An 18,381-nucleotide genomic window follows, 5' to 3' on the forward strand; every position below is an offset into this window, starting at 1 on the left:
TTTGTTATTGTTATTGTTATTATTATTATTATTATTATTATTATTATTATTATTATTATTATTATTATTATTATTATTAAGCAGCAGCAGCAGCAGTAGCAGCTAAGCTAAGCAAATTTACAAAATTTACAACGCTGAACATGCTAATGTTTCTGACAGATGGTTGGTCGGCTAAAACCATAAGTCCTCGTCAGGCGACTTAAAAAAAAATGGTTGCTTTTTCCACAGAAAAAAAAACAGTCCTCCAATCATATTCAGTGTCATAACCTCATAAATTTGCTTATATTAATAAAAATATATCTTGTTATTGCTAATCTATTTTACGAGGTTTAAGAGTGCTCAATAAAAGAAGAGCAGGATATATTTTTGGAGAGAGAAAGAAAGGGAAATTAAATAAGGAGAGACAGATAAGAGAGGCGCAGGCGGTGTGGAGAAATTAAAGAGAGAAACGAACTAAATAAGGGAGAGAGTGAGACAGAGACGAGAGAGAGAGAGAGAGAGAGAGAGAGAGAGAGAGAGAGAGAGTAGACTAGAACTAAAACTGAGGGGGAGTGAAGTGCACAAAGAAATACAGAGAGGGAGTGTCTCAGCGCAAAAGCCAGAGAATCAGCGAACGGCATTTTCTTTTTACACTGACGCAAACAAAGCCGTCACAATGGCGTCGAGTCCCGTTGGAAGTTTCAAATATTTATTAAATGCTGTCGACTCTTGCGTGGACGAAAATCTTTCTGGCCAAGTGTGCGTTCACCCTGGACAACGGATACTGGCCGGAGAACCTCGGGTTATTATTCGAGCTGATATTGAACAGAAAGTCATTGGACAAGGCAAAGTGTCCGTCCTTTGCGGGGGTGGAGCAGGACACGAACCTGCGCACGCCGGTAAGCCAAAAAAACAAAAATTCAAAAACACGCTACTTTGGCGTCGTTCCGTTTGCGTCATTTAATTTTAATTTAATATTTAATTTAATTAAGCGGACGTTTATGACCAAAAATCATTCTCTTCTTTATTTGTAATTAAAACAGAAATGATTTTATCATTGGTGGAGTTCATTTTAACATTTCATGTATAATTTTTAAAAGCATACCTGTTTTTGTTTTTATTTTTTTTTAATGTAAATAAGCCCCTCTTCACCCCCGTTGGCCATTTGCATTTTATTTCCGCGTTTTGTCAATCGAGGTAAAACAGAAGATATTATTTTTCGTGAAATAGGAAATGTTACAATTCGATTTCTATTTGATCAAATGCCCTCAAAGAATTTTTAAAGATTTTAATTATTATTATTATTTTTTAATTCTATAATAATAAAAAATGAACGTCAAGGCAAACATCGTATGCGTTAATCGTTCGCCATTTAAAAATTATAATTATTTTTTTGAAAATATTCTATATTGTGCGGAAGTCTTTTTTTACTTTCATTTTTGAGTATGTAGCGACCGCAAGCGTTATTATTTAGAAACTAATTCTTAACATACGCGAGGAAATCGTTTTGTAACTATTCTGTGCTTTCACCTAACAATTTAATAATAATAATAATAATAATAATAATAATAATAATAATAATAATAATAATAATAATAATAAACTATCATAAAACTTTAATTTAACTTGAAAATTATACTTAAAAATTAACACGGTCATAAGTAACCGTTTTGTTTGGCATAACATCGTCGTTGTTATTTATTTATTTATTTATTTATTTATTCAAATAGAAGTAAAATAATTAATTATTACGGTTATCGTTTAGGCATTAAATTTTTAATCGAACAATATTGTTATAAAACTTTAATTAATTTTGTTCCTATTTATTCTCCCCCACCCACTCTCCACGCGGGCTGAGTCCCTATTTACTATGCCTCCCCACGGGACAGAGTTAGACACCAGGGTCGTTTTTTAACGTGGAGAAAAGGTACAAAAATAAACATTTGTCTCAGTCGTGAAGGATTTCTCCTCCACCGAAAGAGAACAAGAAATGGAAGTGCAGCATCTGAAGAACAGATACTACACTTTGATCTTGACCAAAAGACGCGGGCTGAGTCAAACAGTTTCAAACACATGGCCTGTTTTTTAGAGCATTTTGTAATACAAACAACAGAACGAAAAAGTGTCCAAAAGCTCACTCAAACGAGGCACTCGGGATTGGAACAAAACTTAAAATTGCCTCAATCTAGAAAGATTTCTCCTTCATTGACAGAACATATGAAGTGCAGTATCTGAACAGGTACTGTGCTTTGCTCTGAGTCAAAATGATTCAATGCAAATAACTTCCTCACCTTTCAATATATATATATATATATATATATATATACAGATAAACAATAAAAACTCAGCAGTAAATTATCTATGGCATCATAGCGTAATGGGTTAGGGCGCTGGCGCTGGACTGGACTGAAATACATAAGGTCCAGTGTTCGAATCCTAACAACAGTCAAACTACGTTGAAGAGGGGTAGGGCCCCGAAACACACGTGTCTGTAAGATTACTGTTCTTAAAATAAATAAATAAATGAATAAATAAATAAATACGTCCAAATAAAAAATGGGCGATTTTCTAAGAAAAACACCGGATCTCCAAGGCGGAGACGTTAACCTTATTATCGTTTAAAAAATAAACAACAAAAACAATATATATATATATATATATATATATATATATATAGATAGATAGATTTCCTGCTACGGTATAACTGGAAATGTTTTCTCAATTATTAAATCATTTCTCTCTGACAGGCTCATAAGAATAGTGGTTGATGGGAAGAAATCAGAGGCCCACAGTATTATTGCTAGAGTCCCTCAAAGGTCCATCCTGGACATAACTCTCTTTTGGCCTTTTGGTCAAGATCAAAGTGATCAGTAATAAGACCATCACAGCTAGCCGCCCGAGCCGCCGTGAGGCGGGGCGAGTCAGCCAAATAGCTGCCAAACTCATCAACCCTGAGTCCGGGTAGTTGGGTGAAGCGCACCGATAGATGCTCCCGAAACCCCTCGCAGATCTCCCGAGTCGATACTAAGGGGTGTCCTTCCAGGTTATGTACTTTACGAATGTACCCATCCGAACCGCGCCTTAAAGCAGCCTTACGCTCAACAGCGTCAACATTCACAGCCTCGTTAGAAACTTTGTTTAACCTAGCCCTAACTACTTGACCTTCATACCGCTCGCTAGCCAAGAGTTAGCACTAGCTAAACAAGATCTCAACCGCGCGGGTGGCTAGCTGTGATGGTCTTATTACTGAACATGAGGTCATTACTGCGTTGAAGCAGGTCGGCTATAACAAATCCCCGGGGCTTGATGGTTTACCCTACGAGTTTTACTTGAGGCTGTCGCCCATGTTGGTCCCTATTCTGAAGGATATGTTCAACCATTGGTTTGCCCAGGGTTCCATCCCTGGACAGGTGACCAAGGGTGTGATCACATTGCTGAGGAAAGGTCAACGGCATGGTGGGAGGGAAAACTTTGATGATTTTAGGCCCTTGACTCTGCTAAACACAGAGTTAAAGATTTTGGCAAAGATTCTTGCGAATCGCTTGCAGGTTGTCATCACTGACTTGATCGAACCGGACCAGACTTATGCTGTGAAGGGGAGATCGATTCAAGACAATTTGCACTTGATACGCTCGATCATAGAGGGGACAGAAGACGACGCCGAAGCCGCGCTGATCAGTTTGGATCAGTCCAAGGCATTCGATAGGGTCGACCATCGGTTCCTAGGATCTGTGCTAGAGGCCGCCGGATTTAATCCGGACTTCCGCAAGTGGATCTTTGTTCTGTATGACAGGCCGACGGTAGCGGTGCAGATCAACGGTAAGCTGTCGGAGTCATTCGCTGTCTCTCGGTTGGTGCGACAGGGTTGTCCGCTGTCACCTCTGTTGTATGTCCTGGCGTTGGAACCCCTCCTTCGCAAGTTAAGGGACGAGGCGGCTACACCAGTCCAGCGCGGAATAGCTCTCCCTGGAGGCACACGAGCCAGGGTTTCCGCGTTCGCCGATGACGTCACCGTGTTCGTGTCTTGCCTCACGGACGTTCAAGCGGTGGTCGAGGCGCTCGCCCGATACGAAGAAGTAACAGGGGCCATCTTCAACCGTAGCAAGTCTGTTGGCCTGCGGTTGGGGGCCTGGACCGGGGTAAACTCGCTTCCAGGTATTTTCAGCTGGACCGATGGACCGGTCCGCATTCTCGGTGTCTGGTTTGGACCGGAACTTCAGCTGGAAAAGAATTGGTCGGAAGTACAGTCTAAGGTCAAATCGTCAGTAAAGACTTGGATTGGAAGGAAATTGTCCTTGAAGGGTCGGGCGGAGGCGTGTGCTACATACGTCTTTCCGCTCATCCTTTACCGTTTGTCTGTACTTCCTCTCCCTGCAGAACGACTAACCCGCTTACAAGGGTGCCTCGATTCACTTTTGTGGAACGAGGGTAAGCATTATGTCTGCAGAGAGGTCTGTGTTCAAAGTCCGAGCGAGGGAGGCCTGGGTCAGCCCAGTCTCTTATGTCATAGAAACGCCGAGAGATTGGCTTTCCTGGGTCGTTCGCTTGAAGGAGACGCTCCTTGGGTCCCTGTGGTTGAGAACTCGTTTCCCAATCTCAAACCCAACCCTTCGGTAGAAGGTCGTCGTAGACTGAAGGGGGAGTCCAAGTTCTTCTCCGAATGCCGAACCGCTCTTAGAGCTTTGCCGGGGACCAATGTCCTCGATCAGCCAAGGAAGAAACTGTATCGGGATTTAGTGGAGGGGACCGCGAAGGATCCACTTTGTAGGCGGATGGGATGGTCGATGGAGGTTGTCCGTTCTCAATGGTGTTGGGCGCCGGGATGGGAGGTTCTGAATAACTCGGAATTCTCCCTGACTTGGCGACTGGTCCGAAATGCGCTGCCCCTCTTCGACGTACTTTTCCGGTATAAAGAACATACCAGTCGCTTCTGTCCGTGCTGTGACGAACGCGAGCCCGAAACAATCGAGCACGCGTTTTTTAGTTGCAGCCGGATACAGCCCCTATTAAAGTACGTCGAGGGGGTAACAGCTCGCATCGATGCCGAGTGTCTGCTCGATCTCGACGTAGGAACTTTTGTGTACAACATGGAGCCGCCGTTCCCCAGGGAGGAAAGTTTGGTTTTCCTGGCGATCCTAGCAGTAGCGCGCATGACCATTTGGATCACGCGCCTCAAGTTGGTCCACGAAGGGACATCTGTTCCTGATCGGGATCTGATCGTTTACTTTAAACATTTGCTTAAAGTAAAGATCAGATGCGATTGGAAGAGGTTGCCTAGAGTGGAATTTGACAAGAGGTGGGTGCACAGCACTAGTTTGTGCATCCGTCGAGGAGCCAAGTTTCAATACGTGTTCCCTCCTTAGGCATGGCATGGGCGGTGCTGGGTCCTACGGAACCCATCCCGCCTAGGTTAGCATTATAAGTTCAGTAAAGTAACTCTTGACTGGTGGTACAAATGAGATCCTGTTCCTGATTTTATTTTTTGGTATTAGAGAACCTCTGAGTCTGCCCGACCCCCCTGCTCCTCATCTTTATTTTCTGATGCCCCCGGTCATCCCCCTACTCAGAGGTCACCTTCCTACCCCCTCCATCCGTTGCTTTATTTTCTCCCACCTCCATTAAGGCGACTTCCCCAAACCCCATTAGGGATGCTCTGCTTGTTTTCGGTTCCCCGGAAAACAGTGGGGGATCTAGCCACATAGAATAGTACAGGGGGGTCTTACTAACAACACATTAGTAGTTTTTTCCTTTTTTTTGAAATGAACATTTTCATTAGTTTTTTCCCACTCCACGAACATTTTATGCCAATTAATTCAAGAACTCTTTCTAATGAAATCGAACTTTATTTTCTCACACACACACACACACACACAAAAAAAAAAAAAAAAAAAAAAAATGCACACACAACATACAGAAATGAATATACAAATTGTACATAGTTAAATTTTACATTGAACGCTGGGGTTATTAGTTAGATTAGGATCCACAGAGTGATTGAGGTATTTTGGTAAATGTTGCCAGTCAAGAGTAAGACTTCAAAGTCTCATCTGTTACATAGTCAAAAAGACCCTGTACCCTCCCCCTCCCAATTTCTTGTAGGGCCTTGTGCCTAATTTTGTTGAATTGAATTTTTTGTACGGTTTTTATGTTCAATTTTTTCTTTCTCAATAAAATATATAAACAAGATCAAAGTGTAGTATCTGTTCTTCAGATGCTGCACTTCAATTTATTGTTCTCTTTCAGTGGAGGACTGGAGGAGAAATCCTTCACGACTGAGACAATTTTTATTTTTGTACCTTTTCTCCACGTTAAAAAACGACCCTGATGTCTAACTCTGTCCCGTGGGGAGGCATAGTAAATAGGTACATCAATGATCTCCCAAAACACATACTTAAATCATTCGTTGACATCTATGCTGATGATGACACGACCATCTATGACAACACATCAAAGGCCGTAAATAACAAAGTTCTTTTTGATTCTCTCTCCTCTGATCTTGAGCGCGTGGTTCAGTGGGGGAAGAGGTTACTTTTAATGCATCTAAAACCAAGCTCTTTCTTTACATCATCAACGCTCTGATCCCGATCCCCACCTGGCAACAATTGAAATTGAATTGTTATTATTTATTTATTTTTCATTTTTCTTAGTTATTTATTATCGAAAGGAAACGAAACAGTTTTATTTATTTTCTTTTTATTTGTTTATTTTTGTTTTCTTTTCATTCGTTTACTTTTTGTTTTCTTTTTATTTGTTTATTTTTGTTTCCAAAGGTGCAGTATCTTTCTACCCTAAACAAAATCCTTTAAAATTACCACTATTGAATGTTTTTGGGGACGCTGAAAACGAAAATTTAAAATTCCAGGAAATGAGTAGTTTCTAAGATATGAAGAAATTACAGTTTTCAAAAAGTGTAACCTATAAAAGTGGTCATTTTAAAGAAAATTGTGGAGGTGGTGGACCTAATGTAAAAATTTACCATTTATTTAATTCTGAGTGAGGTTTGAAATTTACATATTGTAGCACAATTATCCAAGTATAAGCGGTGATTTAAAAAAAAAAAATAAATAAATATTTTTTAAAAACTTTATTTACTCTTTTGTTGTTGGATTAAAATATTTTGTAACGCTCATTTTTAATTATTTTATTCTAGAACGTGCGAGGTTTGAAATTTATATATTACAACGCGATTATTATCCAAAAAGAGGTGGACGTACACGAGTGCAACCCTCTAGCGAAATACGCATCGGCTCCGATGTTGTACGCAGTTCAACTTAGGGAGCGCCTAGTTTTTCTTATTTATTATGGCATTTTTATTTTGACTTGTTCGGATTGTTTTTTTTTGTATTTTTTTATGGATATTTTTTTATTTTGGCATGAACTTTGCGAATTATTTTGTTATTATATGATTTTTTGAAATCCATATCGAGATCAGTAGGAGAAATGAAATGATGTCTCATGTTGATATGCGGTCATATATAGAGATGCTAACAGGAAAAGTGAAAAAATATTAGATAATTTTGAAACATTTTTAGAGCATGTTCATGAAAAATATAGTAATAAAAAAAATCCCCAATAAGCTTTGGAAAAAAAAAACATGTTTTGAACAATTGAAATTTTTATTTTTTAATAAAAAATAATTATTAGAACAAAAACAATAGTTTTCCCGTCGTGTAGTTTTTATTTTATTCAAGAAAATAAAAGGTGGTACTCATGCACTTATTGAGTCGTGCTGAAATAATGACGTTATTATTTAGAAAGCCATTCTTAACATGTGGACGGGAGGGTGTTGTGTACCTATTCTGTACTTTCACCTAACAATTTAATAAAAACAGGTATCGTAAAACTTTAATTAAACTTGAAAATACTATTTTAAAATAGCGCGGATCGATAAGTGCAAAATAATTCGCAAAGTTCAAGCCAAAATAAAAAAAATAAACTAGGCCACACATTCAACAATTCTTTCCTTGTAAAAATAATAATTGCTCCCTAAGTCGAACTGCGTACAACATCGGAGCCGATGAGTACTTCGCTAGAGGTAGCATAGCACTCGTATAACGTCAGCCAATAAAATAATTTTTAAAAAATTAATAAAACAAAAACGGGAATCAAAAAAAAAAATTAAAAAAAAAATATTTAGCAACAATTATTATCCAAAAAAGCGGTGATTTAAAAAAAAAAAAAAAAAAGTTTCGTTTCATTTCCTTAGAGAAGGATTCCATGTTTTCGTTCATGAATCAACTTCCGCTTTGAAACGAACTATTTTACATATCGGAACCGGGTAAGGACTCGGTCAACATTACCTTAGATTAAAATATTTATCTTGATTACAATTAATCACTAAATTAAAATACAAACAAATTCATGAGAATATCATTTCATCTAACCGCAAGCGGTGTTAAGTGAAAATGTCCCCGGTTTAAATAAAGTCCGTTTCTTTGAATTGGCAACTTCTTCACCATGTTGTTTGGTTGTGTTGCAATAGTACGAGACCGTATTTACTTCTTTCCCACCGTAGGAAGATGTGACACAAGGTTGAAAGGTGGGGAGAGTCAAACCAGCTCCTTCTAAAGGAGGAGCACTAGCACTGCCTATTAAAAATTGGCTGCGCAGCCCTATCAGCATTCTATGTCAGGGCGCCTCCGCCTCAGGTAGCAAGCAGTAAACTTATTCCACATGAAAGACGGATCAAGGCCTTGGAGGATGGACCTCCTAGAACTGCACAGGTCCAATCAGTTGCGATACCTAGTCAGCAAAAAATAATATTTTAACAATAACCTAGACTCTAGTGACTCTAAATGACACTTTCATATAAAGGTGGTTCTACACTTTATCGCAAAAATTGAAGACGCCATTTTGTTTCACGCACCTGCTGTCCAAATCCAAGGGAGAAATCAGTATTTTAAACTATGGCCGAAGTTAGAAATAAATAACAAAAAAATTAAACTAGATAAACTTCAGGAAAGAACCACGAAAAAAAGTAAATAAAGTGAAAGAGAACATATATCCGTAATTGTTTAATTGAAAATGTTTCGATTTAATTAATGAAAACGAGAAAGTTTTTTCATGAAATGTATTTTTATTTTTTTATTAAAAACAGAAAATGAAAAGGACATATTTATAATTGGGCAGTCTTGCAGTTAAGTCCAAGCAAAGTTCGACAACTCTAGAAGGGTCACATTAGTATTTTACACCGTCAAATCACGAATATTACAAATTATTAGTTTAAAAAAAAATTATTAAAGTTTTAAAATAAAAAATATGTAATTAATGTAAAATATAAAATATATAATTAATATAAAAAAATATGAAAATTTGTTCCATTCCAATCTAATGGAAGAGTTGTGGAGACGGCGTGAGAAAGGACACGCATTTCCACAAATTATTAAAAGCATAAGACAACAATACACTTTTTAAGAAATGTTTAATTTTCAAAGTTGTTTTATTTTGTATATATAAATTTATATTTTGTTACGTGGTTGATCACTTCAGATTTTATTTTGTTCGTTTTTCTGTTAAGACAATAATACACTTGTTAGAATAAATTGCTTTGACTCTTCCGGAAATAAAGGATCGTAGTTATTCCCCTTTGCTGGAATTAAGGATTCCGCCATATTGATTCTCGAAAAGACGTGTATACTTTTAAGTTGATAAAACCTTTACTCTTCTTTTATCTCTACTTATCATTTCAATTTTATCAACTTTTAAAAAAAAAAAAAAAAAAAAAAAAAAAAAAAGTAAGCAAACAACAGAAAAAAAAAAATGGACAAACTACTGCGGCCGGACAGATTCAACGTAGAACGAACAGCTCCGAATTCGGAAAAAATCTATAAACTGGAAATTGACGTTCGAGTATTACTTACGCACTTTAAACAACAGGGAAATAGAAAGTAATGCACAAAATCTCTTTGCCGTGATTAATTCAGTCTCAGCGACAATATTCGAAATAATAAGCGATGCTACAGATTACAACGGCACCATAGAAACGCTAGACGCTGTTTACATAAAACCGGCAAACGTTATATTTAACCGACGTCAACTTCTGATGAAACTGGCACAAACTATCGACAATTTCATGCAACAACTGGAAGTACTTGCCAAATCTTGCGAATTTCAAGCAGTAAGCGCTGAGGAGAACAAAAAGCAATTATATCCGTGACGCTTTCATTAGCAGCATCTTCTCCTCATCTATTCATCAGAGCCTACTCGAAAAACCATTCTCAACTCTACAAGAGACCTTTACAATGGCTAGGTCTCTAGAACAAGTGGAGAAGCATACGGTCATCATATCTTGTCGCTCCATCTCTTCAACCAGCGGCGTGCGGTTTCATTACCAACACTGAGGTCTTCGTCCGTGCAGTTGGGCTCCAGTGGACAAGATGTTAAAATGTGCTCGATGGTCTGAACTTGGGCACCACAGGGGCATTCAGCAGTTGTAGAGTAACCTCACATGAGGAGGCTGTCGCCAGTTTTTGCAATTTTTGCCCTTGCCCTATTCAGAGTGACCCACTCCGGACGAGACAGGTGTGTGCCAGGTGGTAAGGTTTCACTGGGCTCTGGCAGTGCTATATTTGTAGACTGAGGGTCTACCTCTCTCCACATCTGCAGCCGGTAAGAGGATGTAGGAATGTCCGGTAGTTCCTCCACTGTGGCAAAGCTTCGCCGGGACACAAGTCGTCTAGCCACCTCTGAGTAGCCATAGAGAGGGTATCTGGGGTCTTTGAGTTGTTTAGTAGGCTCAACTCTCGCAATTATATACTGGCAGACTTTAGGTTGTGGTATGCCACTTAATCGGTATAGGGCTGGTAGAGGTGTGCTTTTTAAGTTTCCGGTTATGATCCAGCAAGCTTTGTGGAGATCTGTGTCAATGCGGTGAGCATGGGCTGAGCGAGACCATACCGCAGCGCCATATTCAGCCATGGAGTAACATAGGGCTAATGATGTTGTCTGCTCCCCAACTCGAGTTAGCCAGTATGTTGACTAAGTTAATTCTAGGCGCGATCTTCTTTTAGAGCTTGTCTATGTGTGTCTTGAAGGAGAGAGTTCGGTCCAGTGTGATGACAAGGTAGACTGGATATGGTTCATTTACTAGCTCCTTACCTTCCCATTGGATCTTCAGCTTCCTGTTGGCTATGTGATTGTTAAGGTGGAAACTACAAACTTTTGTTTTCCCAGGATTGGGATTGAGGAACCATTTCTTATAGTAGGAGGCTAGGGTTTTTAAGGCACTGGAGATTCTTTTCTCAATTGCTTCAAAGCTCTTGTCTTGTGTCGCAAGACACGTGTCATCCGCATAGATGAATTTATGGATGTCTGTAAATTCTGGTAGGTCATTTGTATAGATGTTAAACAAAGTCGGCGCCAAGACAGAACCCTGGGGCAGACCATTCTTCTGTGACTTCCACCGACTCTGCCTACCATCCATTTTGACAAAGAATCTTCGATTCCGGAGAAGAGATTCTATAATGGAAACCATTTTTCTGTTCTCCTCATCTATTCATCAGAGCCTACTCGAAAAACCATTCTCAACTCTACAAGAGACCTTTACAATGGCTAGGTCTCTAGAACAAGTGGAGAAGCATACGGTAAGCTTCGATAACCACCAGAACGTAGCTGCTACTGTAATTAAACCAGAAGACACTCCCTTAGCCGCTATAAAAGGAAATACCCTACGAAAAGGAATTTGTTTCTTCTGTGGGAACACACGACATTCACGGGCGATGTGTCCTGAGCATAATGCCGAGTGTAGGAAATGTAAGAAAAATTGCCATTGGGCGAAGGTATGTAAATCTTTCTCCTCCACTGCTGCTGTGTTATACGAACCCCCACCACCAATCTCTCCTGACTAAGAATAAGTGCCAAAGACATTACATGCACGAAATGCAAAATAAATGGGCAAGTAGTGAACACTATGGTAGACTCCAGCAGCATGGGGACGTTTATCAGCAAAAATACAGTAAGGAAGCTGAAACACAGAAACATACAGAAAACCGTAGCATTGGCGGACCCTAATCATCATGCCAAAATCATCGGCGAAACTATTGTTGACATCTCTCTAAACAGTAAAAACCATCACACCATGACAGTGGGAGTAATTAAGGACTTGTTCATTGATATGATTATCGGAAAAGACCTCCTAAAACAATATAAAACTGTGACCCTGAAATTCGACGGTCCCGGGGAAGAACTTGTTATCGGAGTAATGGGTAAGAGGGACAGTTTTCCATATGTCAAAATTTCTCCTCCTCCCCTTTTCTTTCTACATGGACGACCCCTATTGCCACCAAATCTCGTTGTCACTCATTCACTGACAACATATTTATTAGAGAGGAAACTGACAGAATGTTGAAGGAAGGCATAATAGAGCCCTCTATATCTCCTTGACGAGCTCAAGTTTTAGTGACCTCTAACGAGAATCAAAAAAAAAGAATGGTGGTCGACTACAGCGACACAATAAATAGATTTACAGAACTGGATGCCTATCATATGCCGAACATTAATAAAATGATTGATGACATAGCTCGATACAACGTTTTTACAACACTCAACCTGAAGTCTGCTTACCATCAAATCCCAATTAGTCACGCCGATCGGAAATACACAGCATTTGAAATAAATGGAAAACTTTACCAATTTACTCGTATCCCTTTTGGCGTCACTAACAGAGTAAGTGCCTTTCAAAGATGCATTGATGGCATTGTAGAAAGAGAAAAATTAACAGACACTTTTGTGTATGTAGACAATGTCACAATATGTGGAAAGGATCAAAAAGGTTTTATAATGTAGTGAAAAGATACAACATCACGCTCAACCAAAGTAAGAGCATCATTTCTGCTACTTCTATCACTCTTTTTGGTTACACAATCCAGAACAACCAACTCCTTGAAATGCCACCGCCTCTAAATTTCTGGTCTCAAAAACGAATAATTGGTATGTTCTCTTACTATAGTAAATTCATTTGAAATTTTTCTGATAAGATACTGCCTCTCAACCATAACAAGGAGTTTCTATTCGTAATTCTTTTCAAACGCTGAAGACCGACTTAAGAAATGCTATCCTTATAACTGTTGACCCGGATAAAGAATTTGTAGTAGAAACTGATACCAGTAATTACTGCATTGCTGCTACTCTAAACCAACAGGGTAGACGTGTTGTATTCTTTTCTCGGACACTAAACCTGAATGAGATTAGACATCATGCTGTCGAAAAAGAAGCTGCTGCGATTGTCAAAGCTCTCCGAAAGTGGTGACATTTCTTATTTGGGAGACATTTCAAAGTTATTACAGATCAAAAGAGCATCAGTTTTATGTTTGATAATAAGAGGAAATCTAAAATTAAAAATTATAAGATATGTCGTTGGCGGATCGAACCGTCACAATTCAAATTCAGTATTGTTTATCGTCCAGGAATGGAAAATACAGCTGCTGACACATTTTCTCGCATCTCTGCATTAACGCACACTTTGCAAGACCTCCGCGACTTGCATGTTACACTATGCCATCCTGGTGTCACGCAACTCAGCCACTTCATCAAGACAAGAAACCTTCCTTTCTCTTTAGAACAAATTAAAAATATAACAGACTCGTGCTCCTCCTGTCAGTATCTGAAACCTAAATTTGCCAGTTGTAATAAAGGAACACTCATACAGGCTATACTACCTTTCCAGCGACTAAACATCGACTTTAAAGGCCCTTTACCTACTTCTGTGCATGGTAACAAATACTTACTATAATTGATGAATATACTCGCTTTCCCTTTGCCTTCCCCTGTAAGGATATGACTAGCAAAACCGTGATCCACTGCCTAAACCAACTATTTTCAATTTTTGGTATGCTCGATATGATACACACTGACTGGGCTGCCAACTTCCTTGCAGGAGAAATCAAAGATCACTTACGTGGCAAAGGTATCACCACCTCTAAAACAAGTAGATACCACCCTGAGGGTAATGGGCAAGTTGAGAAACTCGATGGAACTTTATGGAAGGCCATCCAAACGACCTTACACTCTAGCAACATAGCAACATGAAACTGCTCCATTGGGAAGATATACTACCAAACGCTCTCCATTCAATTAGGTCGTTACTATGCACTGCCACTAATACGACTCCTCATGATAGAATGTTCAAATATAGTCGTAAACCTTCCTCCAGAACTTCTGTTCCCACTTGTGCAAAACCAGGCCCAGTATATGTCAGAAACCATACTAAGTCTAGTAAGCTCAATCCTCCGGTAACCCCTGCTATCCTATTAGACATCAACCCCTACTATGCTCATGTACATCTACCCTCTGGTGCGGAAACTACTGTCAATGTGCGAGACCTGGCTCCTAACTCCTCAAATCAAGAAGACCAACACAATGAAAACAATTCTGCAAGCCCTGATGCCCCTAAAGAACCGCCACCTGACGAAAACAATACCTTCGTGAAGAAGAAGAATCCCTTCCCTGAGTGGACACTAAGGACCAAAATCCCTGTGAGTCAGTGCGGAGATCGTCCAGAATGCAACGATTTCTAAGTAAATATAAGGACTTCTTAACCTAGTACTGAAAAGACTAAATTTAACTTCTGTAATTCCATACATAATTATTGTTGCAGGGGAAAATGTTAGAATAAATTGCTTTGACTCTTCTGGAAATAAAGGATCGTAGTTATTCCCCTTGGCCAGAATTAAGGATTCCGCCATATTGATTTCTGGAAAAGACGTGTATACTTTTAAGTTGATAAAACCTTTACGAAAGGCATTCCTGTTAACTCTTCTTTTATCTCTACTTATCATTTCAACACTTTCTAAAAATTGTTTCATTTTTCTGTTAAATAAATAGTTATAAATATATAAAAATGTATATTTTGTTCGTTTACTTTATTTAATCAAGTGCTTACTTCCAATATTAAAATATTTTTTTTATATTAATTACATATTTTTTAATTTTAAAACTTTAATAATTTTTATTTTTATTTTTAAACTAATAATTTGTGATATTCGTGATTTGACGGTGTAAAATACTGATGTGACCCTTTTAGAGTTGTCGAACTTTGCCAGGGCTTAACTGCAAAACTGCCATAATTGTTTAAACTGGGCAAGAGCCATTTGAAAACCAAAACATTTATTGTATAAAAATTTATCAAAAAGTTTGCGTAAGAAAATATAATTTTAATAAAACAATTTTGTAATGAAAGCAACACTGGATTTTTATAAAATAGATTTTTTTTTTTTTTTGAACAAATAAATAATTTTAAACATTAAATAAAGTAATAAATGTTAATTTTAGGGTAATTTATTCTTTCCGGAAGCAATCGTTCTCAGTTATATTTTTTTGTTATTTATTTCAGCTTCGGCCATAGTTTAAAATAATGATTTCTCCCTTGCATTTAAACTGTAGGTGCGTGAAATAAAATGGCGTCTCCAGTTTCGGCGATAAAGTGTAGAAGTACCGATATAAGAGCTTTTAGTTATCTATATATCTATAAAAGTGAGAATATGTGTGTGTGTGTGTGTGTGTGAGAGAGAGAGACAGGACACTTCTCAACCTATATACTCACCAAATTTTTGATCTACAGATTTAAAATTTACTATATATAGTATTCAGCCATGTGAAAAACTTTTTAATCAATTTTCATCTGGAAAAGACGGCTGCTAAGGGGTCAAAATTGAAAAATTGGTACTTGGGGTTTTCGGATTTTTATCTGTTTGTCAACCATTTCACAATTGTGCATGCATGAATCATTCACATTATGTTAAGAATAAGTAGGTTTGAAGAACAGATTTTGAGCATTGTGTCAAGTTGTCCTAATGGTTATCATACTTACTGTCTAGGTTTTAATTTCGATCTCAGCTCGAATATTTTTTTTTTTTTACTTACAAGAAATGAACTGTTAAAAAAAAAACATAATACTTGTATGTATATGTCTCAGTTTCTTTCTGTTTTTTTTTTTACTTCATACTTTTTTTTTTTTTTTTTTAAAGCATTTAACATTATGTTTAATACCAGGCCACACCGGGTGCATCTTATAGTGTTAAATAAAACTGTTTCTTTTTTACTTCTGTTTCGTTTTAGCAGAAGTCTTGCATGTGTATTTCGAAGGAAAAGTTCCTTCTGATTAGTGCTTACGTAATTCCAGTTTAAATTTTTAAACTCTGCAAAAAAATACTCACAAAAAACAAACAAACAAATGATATTTTATTTTGTAATGTTGTTCTTTCCAACTGCTTCATTTATCTTTTTCTCAGTTGATTTTCTGCTTAAGCAGGGGATGACGTAGCAGTTGCAAATAATGAATTATTTTCACTCTTGGAGAACTTGCCCCTGTTAGGCGACTTGATCACATACTAGTCCATCAGCCTGCAGATTGCATTTATTTCATCAGTCCAAGAGGGACTTTCTTTAACCCTTTCGAGAATCATGGATGATGATCAGAAAGATTCCTGGAAGCAACTAGAAAAGATGCCTCTCCTGTTCTTTTCCAGTGGATGACCAAACATTGACTATCTTCGCCTGAAGATAAATGCTCACAGATTTTTGGCAGCCCAAGAACTTTATAAGTTTTCCTTTTTTTTTACTCAGACAATGTTCAATTTTCTTCAACCTATATAAAATGGTGGAGGTAATTGTATTCTGATTCTCGGCATTTAATCTTCAGAAATCATGCTTGCGGTACCTACAGTATTTTCAGCAGCCAGACTCTGGAAAGCGTGCAGTGGGAAGACAGAATAAACTGTAATTAATTCTACATAGACAATGTATTGTTTTGAGGATGCTTTATTAACTAAGTAGAAAAAATATCCGAAACAAAATAAAAAAAATAAAAGGAATTAGAAAAAATAAATTCTGTACAAGCAAGAGGAGAGGAGAAAAGAGAATGGAAAAAAGAGAAGGAATAAGTCCATGAGAAGTCCAAAAAAAAAAAAAAGAGAAAATAAGCTACTATTCCCAAAAATTGAGGGCAGAAAATACACACTATTTTTTAACATGCATGATAAGGTTAAGAAATAAGTTGAGAAGGATATATTAACGTCCCTGATGGCTGCGTAGGGAGGTGCCTTGCTTGAGTGGAAAGAAAAGGCAGTGTTCTCAGTTCAAATTCAACGGTAAGGAGCAACAAGGCAAATGAACACAAAGACGAGGCCACAACAAAGTCTCAAAGGGGTACTACAGTATAAAAATAACAAAGATTGTAACCCTAATTTTTGTTACTTTAAAAACAATGTTTACCCCAAAGAAATGGGCAGAAAAGAAGGAAAATTAATAGAAAGGCTTAAAAGAAAAGCTTGCACAGAAGAGTAAACAAAAATGAGATTCAAGCTTGGAAAATCGGTGATGACTGAATGCGTCCCCCCCTTAAAAAAACGTCCCATCTGGAAACTCAACAAATTGAATAAACCCTTTCACTGTTGTTATAAAATAAGTTTTGTTTTTTCTTTTGGGTGACGGTTTTCGTTACAAATAATAATGTAAGAGTCGATCTTAACATTCTCTGCTAAGAGTAACACTTATGACAATATATTATACTTTACTGATAATACTATGATATATCACAACATTAGGATCAAGTGCTAATCAGCCGGTCTGCAGGGAAGAACTTACTCTTCTTTCCACAAAAGATTGAATATGTATGTTAGCATGTTTAATAAGCATTTCACCCTCAAAGCAGTTATAAAATAACCGAGTTATAAAATAGCCGAGTTTACTTCATGCAAAAATAAGACCAGCAGAGTTTAGGCCATTGTTGTGGTAGTTTGTTCTTCCCCAAGCTGAAGTATAGTCCTGTGTAGTTCTAAAAGGTCAACCCTCCCAAGCTTTACATTCTCATCTTTTAAGAAAGAGTTAGTTTATTGCTTTATAATTCTATTGTCCTATTTTGTCTGTATATATGTAATAGCGCTATCAATATTAACAGTAATTAAAGTGATTTCATTAAAAAAAAAAAAGAATAAATAAGTTTCTTAAAAAGGAAGTAATTCCAATTAAACTTACCTCTCACCCTAAAAAGAAGGATATACGAGGTGCCTTCAATAAGTTTCCAGACATTTTTCATATTGGCACTTTTATTGAAAGTACACACATGAAACTCTAGTCCCATGAAAAGTAATCTCCTCTGGCTGCAATACACTTGTTGTACCATTCCAACAACTTCTGGAAGGCCCCATGGAAGTCCTCTTGTGTGAGCATGTCAATGACCCTTCGTCACAGCCTCTTTTGTCTCCTCAATTGTGTCATGACAACAGCCTCTAAGGTTTTCCTTGAGCTTAGAGAATAACTAAAAATCACAGGGAGAAAGGTCTGGACTATAGGGAGGATGAGGAACTGGCTTGATGTCCATCTTGGTCAAATAGTCTGTGACAAGGATGGAATTGTGAACTGCGCCCTTCGGACAAACTTCACGCAAATCTTTTGCATCTTCAGTTC

General features: G+C 37.8%; 1 protein-coding gene across 3 annotated transcripts in view; it reads left to right on the top strand.

Annotated features, from left to right (window-relative positions):
- Positions 1–546: 546 nt before the first annotated feature.
- Positions 547–18,381, top strand: part of LOC145256218 (triokinase/FMN cyclase-like) — an 84,854-nt gene continuing 67,019 nt past the window's right edge. Inside the window, exon 1 of one of the 3 annotated variants that reach the window (XM_080114836.1) lies at positions 547–878. In XM_080114836.1, the coding sequence (XP_079970962.1) occupies positions 656–878 (223 nt within the window). In that variant the 5' untranslated portion in view covers positions 547–655. The remainder of the gene's footprint in view (positions 879–18,381) is intronic. The other 2 variants (XR_013863943.1, XM_080114835.1) reach the window with 2 other exon arrangements.

This window comes from Euprymna scolopes, chromosome 32 (genome assembly GCF_053919585.1).
Source record: "Euprymna scolopes isolate OS-2025 chromosome 32, ASM5391958v1, whole genome shotgun sequence".
Taxonomy (NCBI): domain Eukaryota; kingdom Metazoa; phylum Mollusca; class Cephalopoda; order Sepiida; family Sepiolidae; genus Euprymna; species Euprymna scolopes.